Below are 18,680 nucleotides of genomic sequence, written 5' to 3' on the forward strand. Positions count from 1 at the left end.
TTACAAGGATCTTGGAAGTGATCACATTTGTCGTAAATTTTAATCAGCATTTATAAACATGTGATTCAACAAAATATTTAAGTGCTGTGACTCTGTGTTCTCTGTAAATGGTTTCCTGTTCAAATTGTTCCATATCAAGTAGTTTCACATCCTTTCTAGTCATTTCTAGCATAGGAAAGACAACAGATGATCCTGCTTTAATTAAGGTAGGAAAGGAGATTTTTTTTTTCCCCCAGTATGTGCCATCTTCCCAGTGTGGTAACGCTTCCAGAGTCTTTGAGGTTGGGAAAGACCTTTAAGGTTGTCAAGTGCAGCCATTGCCTCAGCACTGCCAAGGCCATCACTAAGCCATGTCCCCAGGTGCCACATTTTATGGCATTTAAATAACTTCCAGTGGTGGGGATTATACTTCCCCAGGCAGCCTGTGCCAGAGCTGGACAATCCTTCTGGTGAATTTTTTCCTGATCCCAGTCTTAATTTGAGGCCATTTCCTCTTCTGTGTTTTATTACTTGTGAGTGACTCCCCCCCTGCAGCTGTCCCCTCCTGGCAGGGACTTGTGCAGAGCCAGATATGGCTTTTAAATACATCCAGGGATGGGGATTATACTTCCCCAGGCATTCTGTGCCAGAGCTGGACAACCCTTCTGGTGAATTTTTTCCTGATCCCAATCTTAATTTGAGGCTGTTTCCTCTTTTCCTGTGTTTTATTACATGTGAGTGACTGCCCCCCAGCTGTCCCCTCCTGTCAGGGACTTGTGCAGAGCCAGAAGGTCCCCCCTTTATGGCATTTAAATAACTTCCAGTGGTGGGGATTATACTTCCCCAGGCAGCCTGTGCCAGAGCTGGACAATCCTTCTGGTGAATTTTTTCCTGATCCCAGTCTTAATTTGAGGCCATTTCCTCTTCTGTGTTTTATTACTTGTGAGTGACTCCCCCCCTGCAGCTGTCCCCTCCTGGCAGGGACTTGTGCAGAGCCAGAAGGTCCCCCCTGAGCCTCCTTTTCTCCAGGCTGAGCCCCTTTCCCAGCTCCCTCAGCCTCTCCTGGTGTCTCAGACCCTTCCCCAGCTCCATTTCCCTCCCCGGACATGCTCCATCCCCTCAGTGACTTTCTTGTTGTGAGGGGTCCAAAACTGAACCCAGAATTCAAGGTTTCTTCTTCCTGTTTTAGCCTGTACTAACCCGTACGGTACAAGCCCCCATTCTGATGCTCTCTTTTCCCTTCTGCTCTCTCCCACTCCTGTAAGATGTGTCCTGTGTTCTCTGATCTCTTTTTTTCTCCATGTCACACCTGTGTGCTGGTAGCCCGTCTCTCCTCAGCCAGTTATTCCTAAGGAGATCTTGCATCTCATGGCTGGCTGGGCCTTTTTATTATTCCCTGAACAGCAAACATCTGTGGTGTGATGAGCAAGCTCCTCTCTTAGCTCCTGCTGCCTCCTGTCGCCCACAGACCAAGGGAGCTGCTGCAGAAGCTGCATGTTGGGCACATCTGACACAGAAAACCCTTTTAATATCTTTTTCCTTTTCTCAGCTCAATGTTCAACTTGTCCACCTTGTAGGAATGGAGAATTTATATGCCTATATGGGTTCCTCTGAGATTTTGGGGGAATGTAGAAGCTGTATCATACAAGTAGAAATAGAATAAAATGTCTGAAAAAAGAATTCCCCTTTTTCAGAGAGCACACTGGTGTTCTGAACATTAATGATGCAGCGAATGAGCTTACATAGCTCAGTCCAGCTGAGTGAATATATTGTGGATTCTTTCTCTGCAGGCCTAATGTCTGATCCAAACAAAATCCAATAGCTTCTGTCTGTCGTGCTGGGCTGTCGGATCAGCACACACCATTCAGCAGAATTAAAGCTTCCATCCATTCCAGCCATCTCCAAAAATCATCTGATAATTTCTGGGACGCTTTTTTGTTTGGGTTTTGGTGTTTTTTTGGTTTTTGTTGTTTGGGGTTTTTTTTAATTATTGTTCATTGTGCTGGTGGTCATAAAGCTTTAACTTCCAAAGCTTTTTTTACACTGGGACAGATCTGCCAGGGCTGTGGCACAGAGCCAGCTGCAGGGCTGGTACTGACTGGGTGCATTTCCAGTTGACGTCAATTTACCTTCCGGTTATCACATCGAGTTGGCTTTTTGCTCTGGCATTGCATCTTCAAATAGCTCCTGTGCTTTCCAAAGGACTGACGCAGGCATTTTGGATTCCATATCGAATTTCAAGCACCAGTTTGATTGTGTCTCTCAGCCCAGACACCTCCATACCCTGCCTTTATCTGATTTGTGTCTCAATTAATAGCATAGGTGATAGATGTGATTGGCTGCAGCCATTGAATGCTGTAAGGCATCTTAGAACTTTAAGGAATCTATTCCTGCCTGCTTTCCCTCTTTCCAGAACAACTGTTAAATTTGGGAAGGATCAGGATGAATAGTTTAATCCCAAACTTTGTGCAGTAATTCTGGAGACTGGCCTGCATGGCTTCATGTTTTATGGATGGAGATCTGGGTGGTGTTCTATACCATTACAAGCAGAATTTCCCCTTGTGGTGAGGCTTGCTTGCTTTGTAGTAGAAGTAATTCCTTCTGACTTAGTTAGGCAAGTCTGTTCAGCTGTTTGCAGTTGGATGCCAAGGAAAACAAACAGACTGTTCTTGAAACTTACTTTGGCCTTAGTAACCGATTTTGTTTAAAGTAGCATGAATGATTGATAGTAGGAACATACCTCAAGATTTTCATTCTGTTGCTGTGAATTTTAGGGATGCTAAGAGGACTATTTTTTCCCCTTTTTTATTACTGTGAAATGAAGTAGATGCCTGCAAGTAACAGGTATTGCATGGGTGCTTGGTTTAGTAGCCACAGGCTGTGTGCCAGCAGCTTCTCTGCCCACAAATGCAGATCCAGTCATTAACTGTGATTCTGCTTGACATCACTTAAACCTCCTCAGTCAGTTCAGCATTCCCAAATCAGTGGATCTTTTTAGTGGCTGTGGGTTAATAGTCCTAACATTGTAGGAAAAGGGTGGTAAGTTTCTAGAAAATGGGGAATTTTGCCTGTGATTTAACATATTAAAAGCTGTATAAAAGGGTCATTTGCTGGTGTAAAATTTTCTGCTGGCGTGGCTGTTTTTCTCTGTGAATTTGGTGGAAGATTACAACAGCAGGCTTTTAAAGATAAAAGGATGGTCAAAATAAATAGCAAATTGAATTCCAGATTTTGTAGAGAAAAACAGGTGCTGTTAAATCACAGAAACATCAGTAGTTCATACATAAAAGCTAAAGATGCTCCTTGAACACTGCAGTGATCATACCCAGAACTTTGCTGCTGTTAAATGGGCTGCAGTAGAAATCAAGATGACACAAAAAAATGTCCAGTGCTTTCCAAGTATGGGAGAGCAGGATGATTTTATACATGGAGATTTAACAACTGATGAAGCTCAATCCCATGATTGTTGTAAAACAGATACAAAGCACAAGGAAAACTCACAGTATGTTTTTCTTGGAGCATGATAGGAGAAAGAGCAAGGACCTGGAGGCCAATCTGAGGCCTGACTTGCTTGTAGACTGAGGCTGGAGGCCCCTGTTCAAGGCTGCTTCATACTTTCCATTCTTAAGACCTTGTCTTTAATAAATTTGACAGATAAAGCCAGCAGGGCCCAAAAGTATTGTTTGAATCTGCATTAGACTGGTATTTCTGGGAAAATTGAAGCCCAAATGGGAAAAATAGTTCTAGGAAGGAGCTAAGAAAAGCCTGTTTCTCTTCTTTGTGTCCTGCTGTGATTCTTTGTAAAGCCTCAGAGCCTGAGTGCTGCAGGAGCAGAGGCTTTGGAGCCAAGGAGCCTTTACAAAAACAGTGTTCGGCCTTCCCAATTTCAGCAACAGCTCCATCCTCAAAGGGTTTGAGCTTCTCTTTGCCTCTTTGAGCCTGTGCTGGGAGTCACCAGCCCCAGAGAGCTGGTCAAAGCTGAGGAACTGGTTTGTGCTGTGATCTGAGCACTAACACGCAAGCATTACAGAGGAGAAGGAGGAATTGTGTCTGATTCATACAACCAGCCAGGTATCCCAAACCAGAATTACTCATTCCCCCTTAATCATTTTGTTTGTGCAAAGGCAGAGGTGTGCAGCAAATATATAAAAATAGACATAGTATACAACTTTCTGTTAGTTAACCAGATCTGTTTATCTCCAAGGAACCCCTGCCTCTATTCAGGAGGTTGGTTGGATCTCCGAGAGAGAAGTTAATTGTGTAACAAAGGGAACTGCTGTCTTTTGAGTGGAGGCTTAATTTGGAATGGGTGAAGCCAGTGAGCCAGAGGGATTGTCAGAAGAAAATGGGTGGTGGTGTGATTAAAGCAGTTGGATGCTTCTGCTGGATAATTGAATTCTGCTCTTGTCTCCATAACAGAGTTGCTGTGTGATATTAAGCAAATTGTTTTTCCTAGATGGTCATTAATTGGGTGTTTCATTCTGGTGCCTGATGGGAGAGATATGAGGTGTGATTTGCTTGAGGGCCATGCTTTTCTGTGAATTCAGAAGCTGTTGCATAACACTACATATTTTGAAAAATCAGATACTGTTAGTTTCAAATAGACCCAAAATTAATCAGAGTTTGAAGTGCCATCTGTTAGAATAACAATTAATATAAGAAAGTTGATGAAGAAATTAATTCCTAGAGCGGAGCTTGTACTTTGCGAAGAAAACAGTACATTGGATATCTGCTGGGAATGATATGTAGGAGACCTGGTATTGAGTGAGCAGTAACTGTCCTACACTTTGGAAAAAAATGGTAGGATTTGGGATTGTAATACAAATGCAGAGTGAACCAGCTTAGGCTCAGCAGTGTCCTTAACTGATGTTCTTAACTCACATGCTTGACTTTTCCATCAGAAAGTGCTTTTCAAGTGTGAGCTGATACACAAATTAAATTTCAAACCAAACAAACAACAGCCCTCAAGGTTAACTCAAGTGTGGTGCCATCAGTGGAGAAGGGAACAAGATCCTCCTTCCCCACAAAGCTGCAAAGAAACTCATAGCCGTGCAAATCCATCATGCCTGGTGCAGATGAGGCTGGAAACTTGGCAGAGGCCATTTTCAGCGGGGTTTTGGTCTCACTTCAGCGAGTTCTTGGCTGAACCCTGCTCATCTGGCCTCTTAGTTGGGCACCTGAGCCCCAGTGTGGCTTTGTGCTCCCAGCAGGGCGTTGCTGCAGGGGCATGGGAGCCCCTGGGAGCACGTGGCACCCGCTTTATCCCAGCTGGGTGTGCCACCAGGCAGCTGGCAGCGGGCCCTGAGGCCATCGTGTGGGAGGGAGGCATGGCCAGAGCGTGGCATTTGCTCTCAGAAGCTGCAGGGATTTAGCCGCGGGTTTTATTGGAACTTTTGGAGCTATTTATGCTGGGCAGCTGTTTAAGTACGGTGCTGCTGGGAAGCCAAGCTGCTCTCACAAATGAGGCTCACGGTGGAATCCACGTGTGGCATTGCAGTGATTTACTGTGACCAGGCCTTGCACTCAGGAGGGCACTTTACCCCCCCTTCCCCCTCATCTCCAGTTTCTCAATGCTGTGTCTTTCTCACCATACCCTCCCTAAAGATTGCAGACTTAGCCCAGACACTACAGTCCTTATTTTAGCCTCATTTTCCCCTTGATATCACTTTGAAACTGATCTTACGGAAGTGTTTTTGTAGCTTCTTGCACTTGGTTGTAGATATACTTTCTGTAGCACTTTTTCTACTTCTTTCTGTTCTACTTTTTTCTACTTTTTGCCTCTTTGACTGGCAGTTTTGTGCATGGCCATCATTCTCTGCAGCCCTCACTCCTTTGAGCTTTCTTCCTAGAACTTGCTTTTCAGAACACTTAATTTTTTTTTAGTGCTTTCCTCATATGTTGCTAGCTGATACAGGGCATCCCAAAATGGGTTCCTTATTGTAGAGGAGACTTTAAAACCTTGATAACAGCAAGAGTATTTATTTAAAGATTCTGCTCCTTTTCATGCATTTGTCAGTTTTATAATAAAGTGATACTGATCTCTTGTAGTGCCTAAGTGCATTTTCACAGAGCCTCTGCACCTGTTCTGTATTGCTGATTTTTCGTGTTTATGTTGATTTGCACTTGGCCCTGGTGAAATGCACCTCCATCCATCATTATAATTTGGATTAAGTGGAAAAACAGTTGGAAGGCTGTCTGTTCCATGCTGGCAGTCAGTCTGAGTGTGGTGTAAGGTCTGGTGATCCTGCCCTGTTCTGCCAAGCAGGTTATCACTGAAAACCCAGGGTGATGCTGACCCTGGAGCACAAATGAATCACTCTTGATTCAAGGCTCCATTTTGATGTCAAACCATTGATGGCCACCCACAGAAAAGTTATTTGACCTATTTGCCTTTCCCTGTTGGCTTAATCTAAGTGATGCCTCGACAGTGTGCCTTAAATATCATATAAAAGTGTTAGAATTCCTATGAAAGTCAGAACGGACAAGGTCTATTGCCAAGTCCCATCCCTAGGGCCTTCTGCCTCATAGGAGAAATCAGATTGATGTGCTACAACTTGTTGTTGCCAAATTCACGTTGGCTGCTACTCATCACCTTCTCCACTCCTACATGCCTACAAATTGTCTGTGTTCCCATTTTTTTATTGAAATTGAAATTAAACTGATGGATATGTAATGCCTGGCTGTTCTTTCCACTCCTTCCCTGAACATATTTGCTTCTCTTCTGTTTTTCTTTTCTCCCTTCTTTTCCTTCAGGCTGTGTGCTGAAAAGACACACAGGCAGGAGACACGAGATTCCAAGCCTTTAAGGAATCAACTCTTTCTTTGCAGGAGCATGACAAAGCACTAAGCTTTTCTGTTCCTTGGATTCCTGGAAACAGCAGTCAGGGGCAGAGGAAGACACTGTGGTCACAGTCTATCAGTGAGACATGAAGGGAGAATAAAACCATGAATGTGTTAAGTAAAATGTTTTTATTCATGGTCTTGATGTTCCCAAACAAAGAATTTTTATTTTTAGTTAAGAAGATACTGCCTTAAATTTGTGATGTGAGATCTCTGGCAGTGAGGAAGGGTTGTTATTAGAATCACAGAATGGTTTAGGTTGGATGGGACTTAAGGATCATTGAGTTCCAAACCCCCTGCCATGGGCAGGGATGCCACTCATTAGATCAGGTTGCTCAGTCCCATCTGGCCTTGAACACTGCCAGGGTTGGGGCATCCACAGCTTCTCTGGGAAGAGCTTTCCCTGTGTTCAAGAAGTTCATGCTCACTCCAGCAGTTACCATCTAAACCCTGGCTGCTGAGCCTGTACCATGTTAATCCCTGGGAATGTTACTGTGTGGAAAGGACTCTACCTTCTGCCAAAGAGGCAAAAAATTATATGTAAAAAAATGAGATTTTTAGAGCTCTCAGTCAAATACCTTTCATTGCATCAACACTGCTCTAATTCTAGGAAAAAACATCTAACTTGTGCCAAGGTGACAAATTGTAGTGCTCATGTGAAAGTGCCTGCTGCTGTTATTCATGTGTATGGCACAGGAGTTGCGAGGATTGTGTAGAGAAAACACAGCAACTCTAAAGCTACTTGTACTTCTATGAATCCCTTAGGGGTTTTGCCTTTGTGGTTAATAACACTTTTTTTCATTCTTTGTCTCTTTACCTCTTCTTCTGCAGTTTCAGCTTCTTGCCTCAGCATTATTTAAGTCTGGCTCGGATTTCACGACTCTCGGTGAGTATTGTGTGTCAGAGGAATTACATTATGTTCTCTTTGATAATTACTCTTAGTTTCTGCTGGTTTTTATATCAAATGTTATAGTTCCTATCAACATTGCAGGCTCTTTTCAATATGCAGTGCCACTACCCAGACATTTGAGAGGTTATTTATAATGACCAGTGTCCAATACCTCAAGCCCATATTTAAAACATCTGTCAACATCAGTGGTTTTAAACCAATGCCTCCCGGGATCATTTTGTGTCTCTTATTACATCTGATCCTTCACTGTTACCCAAGTAAACAGAAGCTTTGGTCAGAATAAAGCACCTCCTGTCATGTCACTTTGGAATCTCACAGCATGGCTACGGCTCTGTTTGCTGTGATAACTGCAATTCCTGGAGTAGTTTGGTTCGCTCTGTTCTCTGCAGAACGAGTTCTTTGGGCAGGGTGTCAAGAGTGGAGAAAACAGTGGCGTGAAGGGCTGGAAACAGGAGGGCTGAGCCAAAGCCATGATTTGTCTCACTGCTCTGTCCAGTTAACTCTTTGAGAGATCTCAGAGACTCATTCTGGGCAAGCTGTAGGAAAGGTACAGGCAGAAATTACATCCTTCTGCTGCTGGGGTGTCCTCAAGTCACTGAACTCTCTCTAAGAGAATGGATGACTTCAGTTTTTGATGGAGGTGCAATTCCCAATCTGAGAAACTGAGGGAAGGTTAAAGCCCACAGCAGTTCTGTCCTGCTGGATGAGGAAGCTCTGCTGAGTTCCTGTGGTTTGAAGAAATCAAATTGACCCCATAGGATCAACTTTTTTTTAAAGAAAGAAAACCCAAGTTTCAAAAAAGTTGGATTTTTTATGGACTCATGGTTTGGGCTAGAAGGGACCTTCAAAAATCATCTCGTTCCAACCCCTTCTGCCATGGGCAGGGATGCCTTCCTCTATCCCAGGTTGCTCCAAGCCCCATCCAACCTGGCCTTGAACACTTCAGGTATGGGACATCCACAGCTTCCCTGGGCAACCTGTGCCAGTGCTTTACCACCTTCAAAACTTTTCCCTAGTTTTAAGCGTTTAAAAAGATGAATTAGTTCTTGACTTGGTACAATGCTTTATCCAGATTTTGGATTTACAGATAGGAGAATATGTACATCAAGAGGTGCTTTGAAAACAAAAACCCCAGGCCTCCTTGATTTGATTAACTTGGTTGACTTTGATTAACTGTAGAATGAGTTCACTGAATTAAAAAGCATTCCTTTGAGATAGCAGCAATGGAAGTAATCCAAAGTGGAGGAGATCATTGTGTGCCTGCCCTATTGTTCTTGCTGATGGTTTTAGTGTAGGATTTGGATAAACAATGCAAACCAAACCCTGCCGTGTTGGAGGCAGCACTCCAGAAACCAGTTTGCAAAGCTCCTGTGTGCCAAGATGCAGCCAGGTGCAAGCCCAGTGAGCAAATACCAACTCTGAGTTGGGACTCCTGCTGTCAGCACAGCTTATCTCAAGGAAAACTCCAAGCAATCCAAGGAGCAGTTCTGGTTATGGCAGTGAAGATAATGAAGAAAGCCCGAGGACAGAAGAAATGAGGCACCAAATAAAAATAGCTGCATGGATTTTGTTTTCTGGGACATCAGAGCAGTCCCCTGAGAACTCCTGCTTCCCCCGTTTCTTCAGGGCTGTCAGTGAGCTTGACAGGCATTTGTTTATTACTTTTTATGGCATCTTGATGGCAGTGCTGGCTTGGGGTGACATAATCTCTATATGTGCTCACAGCAGTGGGATGGAGAGCTGGCAGCCTTATTAGTGGAGGAAGAGGGAGCTGTTAACATTTATCCCAAATGGACAATTCCACAGCTAAACAGAGTCTTTAGGATTAGGAGGAGTGACTTACTTTCCCCTTTCCTTCTTCCCCCAGGATTTTCAGACGTTGACCACACGTATGCCCAGAGAACTCAGCTGTTTGACACGTTAGTCAACTTCTTCCCAGACAACATGACCCCTCCTAAAGGCAACCTGGTGGACCTCATCACGCTGTAACGGAGCAATCACTGGACACATGGAAGAGGGGAAAAGCATCCATTTTCAGTATTTTAATTTTTTTACTGCATTGATTGACTGCTGGGATGAAGTTAATATAGTGACCCCTAGGTGTTTGAAAGGGGTTTTATACTTGTATGGTGAATCCCTGGAGCTTTTCCCTTGGAGTAGGTTAATAAAATGTAACTGACGTACTTCTGACTAAATATATATATTTTTTCTGACTTTGGATTTTGAGTTAGCAAATGTAAGATGAAAAGGTGGGGGAAAAAGAAGAAGAAATAATAAAACCCAGTCATGCAGTGATCTTTTTGCCTATGGGGGAAAATTTGAGATTTGTGAGTTGTCTGGGATTAAAGATGATGGGTTTTATTTTGCATTTCCTGAGGAAGAGGGGGAAGAGGGTTTTCTTTCCTCATTTGTAACTAGTCATGATATATTGCTTTATCCTACAACTTTATTCTCAGCAGCTGAATAACTTGTTGGCTGGACACTGGCAGGTGTTGAGATGATGTAATTTATGTCCTGAGTCTTGTACTCACGCTGTGTCGCGGGAAGGCGAGCGTGCGTTCCGAACCGTCTGTCTCCCCTTCCCAGAGTTGTGCTGAGAGTCATGTCTAATTGCTTCTGAGACTCCAACTAAACTGATGACCTACATCCCTGTCTCCTGTTCTCTGGAGCCTTCCACTTAAACCTGGCAGGCAAGAGGGAACCTGAGATACAGCTGGAAAACAGGAGTGTGGTCACCGCCCACATGGGCCCCTTTTCAGGGACTGATCTCTTTGCTGCTGTGCTCATCCACTGAGAAGCCCTGTGGGTCCTCAGACAGCCTGGCAGAACTGGGTCTTCCACCACACACATCCCCAACCTCTGCAAACCTGACCCCAGTTTGGGTGTAGGATTTCTGAAGCAGATTCTCTTCGTTTCTGTGTGCATTTGTCCATGTGTACATGTACAGGGTGCTGCTCCCAACAGCTTGTCTCCTTCCTGTGCAAGTGCAGCTCCCTTGTCAATGCATTTTAGACCTAGATCTGAATGTGAGGGAGGCCTTCCTAGCATAAATCTCTGAAAATGAGCTGATGCATATGTATAGAAAATGTATTCTTCCTTTTGCTGAAAGCCTTCTTTATAAACACTGTAAGGGCTTGGTGCTGCACTGTGAGGTTGAATGAAGGACATGCATAGCCAGCATTAGAAACTCTGCATTCAGTGTCCGTCAGCATTCAGTACACACTGGCAGATGTAAATATTTATATGAAACTGCAAAACTTTCTGTCCAGCAGTGTTCATGCCAGTCAGGTATCGTTGCTGCACCCACTGTGGCTCCTGTTGAACTTGGTGGAAGTCCTGTGTGTGCAAAGATGATTTGGACTCTTGAAATAAAGAGTTAGTCAAGTGTCTTTTTCAGAGCTCGAGTGTCTGCTTGCTTTGATTGTATTGCCTCTTTATCATGTTCTTTGTGTAACTTTTGTAGTCCTGGTGCATTAGAAATAAATTTCAAAACCTCATACTAGTGTTTAATCACTTAGAAAGGAACAGTATGTCAGAGGCCAGGCTTGTCTTCAGGGAGGACTGTACAAATGAAGTGTTTTTAACCTGTCACTTGAGACTGTTCAGACACTGTGCACTTCAGTGGATGGCAAATCAGATGTCTGCAGAAGAATCCACTCGGTGTGGGAAATGAAATCTGATGAAATTGTTCCTTTGGAACGTGGCAGGTTTTTTTCCTGTTGACACAAAGTTTTACATCACTGCTGGGCTTTGTGGTTTGCTACCTGTGCTGACTTTGTTAACTAACGTAGAGTTTATGCAGTGCAAATGTAGATACTGGGGGAATATTCCAGCTGAGCTGTTGCTTCCATTGAGATTGAAATGAGCACTTTTAATGCAACCAGCCAGAATTCTGCAACATTTTAGTACTTAAATTTAGTGCTGCTGTGCTCCTTTACCACTTATCTCATTGCTTGTGTATCCTCAGCTTCAGTCAGATGATTAAATACTCTTTATGACAGTTCTCTAATTAACCAAGCTCTTCATAAACTGTTGTGTGTCCGCCTTGGATGGCTGAAAGAACCCAAAAGGTACACCAGGAGAAGCCCTGGTGAGCAGGCAGGGGAAGTTCAGGAACGGCCAGAGCTGTGAGTGGCGTTGCTGGTGAGCAGTGCATCGTGTCAGGTCTGATTTGTGTGACAGGAATTCGATCCAAACTCGTTGTCCTCTGCGCCGGGGGTGCGCGCGGAGCCCGGCAGCCTCGGCTGTGTGTTCTGTAGCATCGTGCAAATCAATGATTCCTTTGAGCCAGGGGAACGTGGCTTCTGCAGGACTGACAGTCCCAGCTAACGAGAGCACTTCAGGATGATCAAATATTGACCTGCCTTTGTCCCGAGCGGATCGATGCCGCTCGCACCAGCACAGTTCATGGATTACAGCTGGTGATTAACCAGCAGAAACTTCCCTCAGCTCTGTGGTATTTGTTGTGCAGCAGAGGCACCGTGTGGCCAGAGAGGTTAATCCAAAGGGAAGGCTTCTTGTGGCTTTGCCAAGGATCTTTCCTTCTTTTTGTCCTTAAAGCTAGGAGTCAAATGATCTCTTTGCATTGATGTATGCTACATTACCTGCTTTAAATTCTAACCAAAAGTTCTGAGCAGTGAAGTATAAATTTCCTTTTAAAATCAGCCACTTGTTGTCAGGCAGTGAAACAAGTAGTCTGAATTTCATTGCATGCTGATCTTTAAAGACACTGATGATATTCCAGGGAAGCATCTGATGTGCTCATTACAGAAAACCTAAAATACAAACAGTAAAGAAACCCACTGGATCAGAAAACAGCCACCTGAAAACGTTTCACAGCCCAGTGCATGCGAGGTTATAAATATCCAAGCTGTGCGTGAGAAGTCTTCAAACCTCACCATCATTGCTTGTAGGCTGTGTCTGAGGCTGCTTTTTAGCTTAGACAAGACAAACATACTCTATTTGCCTTTACTTTAGATTATAAGGTGACTTCGTGTATGAACTTGACACCACATAATCTTTGCACTACAGTCAGTAGTTCTATCTGTAAATTCTGTGTTAACCTGTAAATAAGGTATTGCAAAGGAAAGCATCGTTCCTTGTCAGAGAGGGACTCATTATCATGTTTTGGGTCTTTAAAGCCAAAGTTACAAGGTTCTGGTATGTCTTTTAAAGCTAGAGGAAGTCAGGGTGGGGTAAACTTGACACAGACATCCAGACTTCACTCTTGATTTAGCTTTTTACAAAATATCCTTTGAAATCCCTATGTTTGATTCTTCACTGACTCTGACCCTTAAAATACCCTTTAGTGGATCATCTCCTTGGAAAATGAAATTATTCTTTATGTTTTTCCTATCAAGTGATGCATTTTCTTCGAGAAATAGAGCCCTTCAGAATTAATTTCTTTGGTCACTTGGATTAGGTAGAATTAAGTGAGTTTGTTAATGTTCGTCTTACACAACCCCTCATAGTAGGCATGAGGTAGAACTTGTTAAGAGTTCTCCCAAAATTACTTCTCCAAGCATGTTCTGCTCTTGCAGTGTGACCCAAAATGTTGTCATGTGGCAGAAGGACTTTGTTACATGTTGTTAAATGAGATTGTAACCACTTTAGCCACCTTTTTGCCTCTTTTCTTTTGAGGATCCCATTAGTTAGTATTGGTCCTGGGAAGGCCTCAAGGGTGATGCAAAATGTTCATTGAAATTAATTGTAGTTGTTATCTTCTGACTCTTTATATTTGTGATGTGTTTATTCTTATAATCTCTTCCTTTTGCTGAGCATAATGAGGAAGGAGAACTTTGTCTTGGAAAAGTTCAGTTTGCCTTTTCCCTGGGTGGCATCTTGCATGGGTAGTTAAGGTGGTTGTACCCAGTTGTGTAAATAAATCTCTGGAATTTGGATTTTGTTTGCCTGGGCACCTGGCTCTGGGTGTACACGCTGGCTCAGGGATCATGCTGGAGCTTCCTACCAGAACTTCTGTTAGCAGAGTTTTATTTTGGAAAATCAGTCTGGGAACGCTCAGTAGGAAAAGCTTTTCTAAGGCATTGTCTTGTGTAGTGGCAACTGGAGTGAAATTAGAAATTTTCCTAAAGAGCATAGAAAAGCTTCCCTTTGTGGAGTAACAAAGTTAAATGAAATAGCTGAAACATTTTGGTCATTGATTATAATTACCCAGCCTGAAAATGGAATGATTAATGATTACAGTTTAAAGATTGAGGAGGCAGTAATCAAATTAACTGGACCCACCTATTTGCAGGAGGGTGGCAGAGATGTAAGGCTGGTGGGCAGGGATTGCCATGGCTCATCTGTGTGTTTCTTTAATTGGCAGCCACAAGTGTCCAGGGCTCCGTGAGCTATTCCTTCTTCCAGAAGAAACTCCTTCCAAAGCCGAGTAATGACTCTGGAAGAGTGTTTTCCACAGGGCTTTGTGGAACAGCTGTTGGCAGAACCATTTCCCTGATGTGTGCAGATTTTTTGAAGGGAGTTTTCTCTGTCCCAGAGTTTTGTGCTGACCTGGCCGTGCTGTGCCAGCCTGTGCTGGTGAGTGATGGGTTCAGAGCAGAGTCCTGAGGAATGCTTCAAACTTGTTTGCTGCTCTTACTGTGAGGAAGATGAGCATTAATGCTGCTTGTGTCAAATGCAGGAGGGTGTTAGGTACCTGCAACACAAATACTATCAGCTCTCTTGCTGCCTCCTGCATTTCAGAATCAAGAAATAAATACTTTTGTAGAGCTTATTGAGTGAACTTTAAGTTTGAATGACTTGTGTACAACCTCCATCTCTGTACAGGCAGTCATTCTGCTGATGTAATGCTGTGCCACTTCTGGGGAAAATGGCAAAAATTGGTAGATACGTTTCCATTTGGTCCCTTTGTTTTTAAAAGTGGAAAAATGTCTTGTGAAACTTTGACGTCCCCGTGTATGCTTTGAATTTTAGCTTATTAGTTGGCTCAGAGTTAAGGAATGTTTGGCTATTGTCAAGTGATGTCCTGCTAGTAAAAGCAGTTCATGTATGTCTCTGGAAGTGCGTGTGTTGTTTTATAGCTGTATTTATTTCAGAAACAGAGGTGGGCCCAGTTGAAAAATTAAAATTATTGGTGTTTTCATTTAGGGGGAAGATTATAGAAACTCTGAGCTTGGCCTATTTTAATAAGTACATGTGTTAATTTGCAGATGGGTCTTATTTTGTGAGAGGAGAATTTAAGAACAGCTATATGACTTGTTCTTGCTATAGATTGCTAGTGGTATATAAGCTGTAAATATTGTTGAAATGTAAATGTGCTGTCAGAAGCTTGTTAGTGTATCTAAATGCCTGTGGGAATGGGAGACCCAATCATATCCTGTCATGGAAAAGGTTATTTTGGAGATTATTCAAGTTGTGGTAATGACTTAGGCAAAATCCCTCTTTTACTGAAAGTTTCTAGTATAATGAAAAGTTGGAGTGGAGAATGTAGGTTAATTGTACTGTACTGGAACCAGGATAAGAGTCCATGGCTCAGCACTTGGATAAATTGACTCCAGATGTTTTTGTCCATAGGCGATGGATCCAAACACGATTTTGGAGTGGAAGCCAGTTAATGACCTGCTTATTGCTGCTGGAGAGTCCTACAGGAGAGCCTCATGGGGATGCCAGCAGGAATCCCTTTGGCATTCAGGGCAGAGGTCACAGAGCTGGCTGGAGTTTGGGATTGTCCATGTGTGCTTTGGTTGTATCCTAAACCTCTGAGGAGGGTTTGTGGGCTGTGTCTAATTCCAGCTGTGTGGGTTGTGTGTAATTCCAGCTGTGTGGCTGAGGTGTGGAGCTCTGCAGAGCAGCACCTTCCCCAAGCACAGATTCTGAGGATAACACATTGCTGCTGTCTGCTTTGCTTTCATGGGCTTGGTTTGATAAGGGTGAACTCCAGATATTGCTGTGACCCAAATTCAGCACTCTGCTTCCAGTGGAGCTGCTGTCAGTGCATCACCTTGGTACCCTGAAATCTTAATTTATACTTGGTGCAGACACAGCTCCACGTTGCCTTGGCTTCCAGCTGTTTGCTGTAAGTCAGCACAGCTTTTACTGATGACCTGGAGAGTGTGAGGGCTGTCAGAACTCACTCCAGCTCCAGTGTGGAATCACAGTTCATTCCTGGAAACAGGGATGTGAGTGAACAGCTTAAAACTGGCTCTGGCAGGTTGGATTTTTGGGTTTGCTACTAATTTTGAAAGGAAAGTCTTATCACTAGCAGGTGTGATGGTTAAAGCATGACCCCTTGGTTATTCCCCCATTTATTCTGAATTTTCTTTCTCTGTGTGGCTATTCATTCCTATTAAAATGCTTCAGACTTCCCTGAGTTTAATGGGTACCTATGGAGGAATTAAAGGTTACAGCTGTGTAGTGGGTATTGAGGCATCAGTTTCTCCACATCATACTCCATTTGTTTCCTTTGCAAAACTCCTGCTACCTCTGGAAGAGTCAGGAAGGATCCTTGTGATTTATATTGTTCTTTCCAGGGCTGTTTCTCATCCTGAGTGAGGACAGGGAAGCCTGGAAGATGATTTCCCACTGCAGCACACACTTAGTTACTTGTGCCCTTCCATGGCCTCACATTCACTGCTGTGATGCTCCTTCCCTCCCATCTCAGGGTTTATCTTGTGTGGTCCCAAGAAGAAAAAGGTGATGTTAAGTTGTCCTTAAGTTGTCCTATGTTCCTTTACCTGCTCTACTCATCCCAAAACTTTCATGGGTGTTTGGTTTATTTCTGCAGCGTAGCAGGGCAGAGGGAAATGAGAAGAGAAATAATCTTGGGGTTAATACAGGGGTGCTGATGTGAGTAGGTGTGTAAGGTGTGGTCTGTCTTTGTGGAAGGGCTTTGAAAGACTTTCCTAGCAGTAGCTTTGCTATTTAGAGCTGATTTTATAATGTGAGCTGGATCTCTGGCTCTTTTTCAGAGAGAAGTGATGCAATATCAGGAACTTCTAGTCCTGGAGCTTCACCTGAAGCTTCTGCCCCTTTCCACCCCAGACACCAGAGAGAATAATACAAATTCTATTCTCTCCACAGCAGTTGTGAGGAAGCCAGTTGTGCTTAACCCTGCTCAAACAGACCTGAGGTGGTGCAGCCCCATTGGCTTTTGGATCAGGTCTGAATGCCCTAAGGGATTGTTAAAACCTAAAAATGTTTTGAGTTTTCTGATGAAATCTGCCAGTTCGATTAAAGGAAATCAGGTGCTTTTTAATTAATATGATGGTGGGGAGGCTAGACCATAACAGTGGCTCTAGTGGTTGCAGTTATCTCCACATCCCAAATAGCAATGGATAGGTTTTACTCCCCAGTGATAGGAAAATATACTTTAAATATCCTGACTTAGTAACCAAGGGATTCAATCAATTACTCAGTGTTTCACTAAATAGAGAAGTGCTGCGGTGTGTGAATAGGGTCTGTTCATTAAAAAAGCCACTTCAAGGCTGAAAAGTGATTTTTTTTGTTTTTGAGGTTTTGACAAAAACTCAGCTCTTAAAAGGGGAAAATGGAGGAGAACTACTGTGCTGCTGACTTGTTTTCCCCTCCTGTCTGCTGTGGTCATCGGGAATGCAAACTAGCAGTGGAGGGTGAATATTGCCTTCATCTCTCCCTCCTCATTCCTGTCCCGCCTGTTGATGTTTTGATGTGCAAAACACTCTTCACTTCAGAAGCTGCTGTGCAGGGTAGTGGAAAGGAAAACAAACCCCTCGTTATTAGTAGCTGTTGCCATTTGCTAAAGCTGTATTTTCTGCTGCCTTCCAGCACTCCCTCCTCCACAGCAGGAAATGAGGGGGTGCTGGGGAGACCATGAGCCAGAAAAAAAGGCTTAATTACACAAACAAATGTGTTCATGGGAGTCTTGCAAGTTGGAGGCCCCGAACCACGCAGACCACTTTGCCGAGGGACAGAAATTGAAAGTCTGTGGGCTCATTCCCAGTTAATTGGAGGTGACATTCCCGTCCTTGTGGGCTGGTGGTGTTGTACATGTCGTGCATTCAGATGCTGAGGTGCAGCGTGTCTCATTTTGGGAGTATTGAGCCTCGTTAAATGTTTGCCCTTTGAAACTGCTGCAGTTGCCCCTCTTAGGGGAGTTGGTGGCGTGGACAGGACCTTGGTGGCTTGGGGTCAAACACCAGTGAGCTGGCTGGGCACCATCACCTGATTGGGGTGGGGTTTTGAGCTGTTTGTTGAGCTGTTGCCTCTGCTCTGATGGTATCACTGTAGTGTGTGATGGTTTGTTTGTCTGGACCTTCAGTGTTCATTATCTTGTCTTCTACACCGCAGTGTGGTCTCCAAAAGCTGGTTTTCCTTTCTTAGTGCTGGACGTGTGAGTGTCCACCCCCTGTCCACAGTTTGGCCTCTCTGTTCTGTTTTGGCACTCAGCTTGAATCGTTTGCACCTCCCCAGCAATCCTGCAGGCTCTGGTGTCCGTCTGGATTCCCTTTGGTGTCTGTCCTGCAGTTGTTGTCTGGGACACCTGAGCACAGGAGAGCTGAGCTGAGAGGTGTGGACAGCCCTGGGCTGGAAAGAAGCATCTGTGGGGTGATGAAAGCTGTGAACTGCTCATGTGTTTTATTAGGCAGGTCAGATATTGACTGCTCCTGTGCTGAGCCCATGGTGGTTACAGGCATCTTCCCTGGACTCTGGTGATTCCCCTTCCCACCCTTTTCTTTACGGATGATCTTTGTTCAGCCTGGAGTGTTAATTTTCTTCCTTGGCATAAATCATCTTTGATGATTTCTGGGTTGGTGTGTGAGCCCCATGCTGTACATAAATGAATGAGTGACACGAGGAATATCTACAAATGTAGTTATGTTGTATGTAATGTACATAAGGAGAGAATGTATTTTGTTCATTTTTTTCTTAATAAAAATGTATATGCTAGCAAGGGTGTTGCTTTAAGATCTGTTTGTTCTCACATCACTTCAGAGAGCAGAAAAATGCCTGT

The 18,680-nt window shown here is 43.7% G+C and overlaps 1 protein-coding gene across 5 annotated transcripts in view; it reads left to right on the forward strand.

Moving 5' to 3' along the window:
- The window catches only part of MKLN1 (muskelin 1), a 102,701-nt gene extending 84,085 nt beyond the window's left edge, over positions 1-18,616 (forward strand). For all 5 annotated transcript variants that reach the window (XM_039704373.1, XM_039704374.1, XM_039704375.1 and 2 more), the window contains 2 exons: positions 7,651-7,705; positions 9,597-18,616. In XM_039704373.1, the coding sequence (XP_039560307.1) occupies positions 7,651-7,705; positions 9,597-9,718 (177 nt within the window). In that variant the 3' untranslated portion in view covers positions 9,719-18,616. The remainder of the gene's footprint in view (positions 1-7,650; positions 7,706-9,596) is intronic.
- Positions 18,617-18,680: the final 64 nt, after the last annotated feature.

This window comes from Passer montanus, unplaced genomic scaffold (assembly GCF_014805655.1).
Source record: "Passer montanus isolate IOZ18808 unplaced genomic scaffold, ASM1480565v1 scaffold173, whole genome shotgun sequence".
Lineage (NCBI taxonomy): Eukaryota > Metazoa > Chordata > Aves > Passeriformes > Passeridae > Passer > Passer montanus.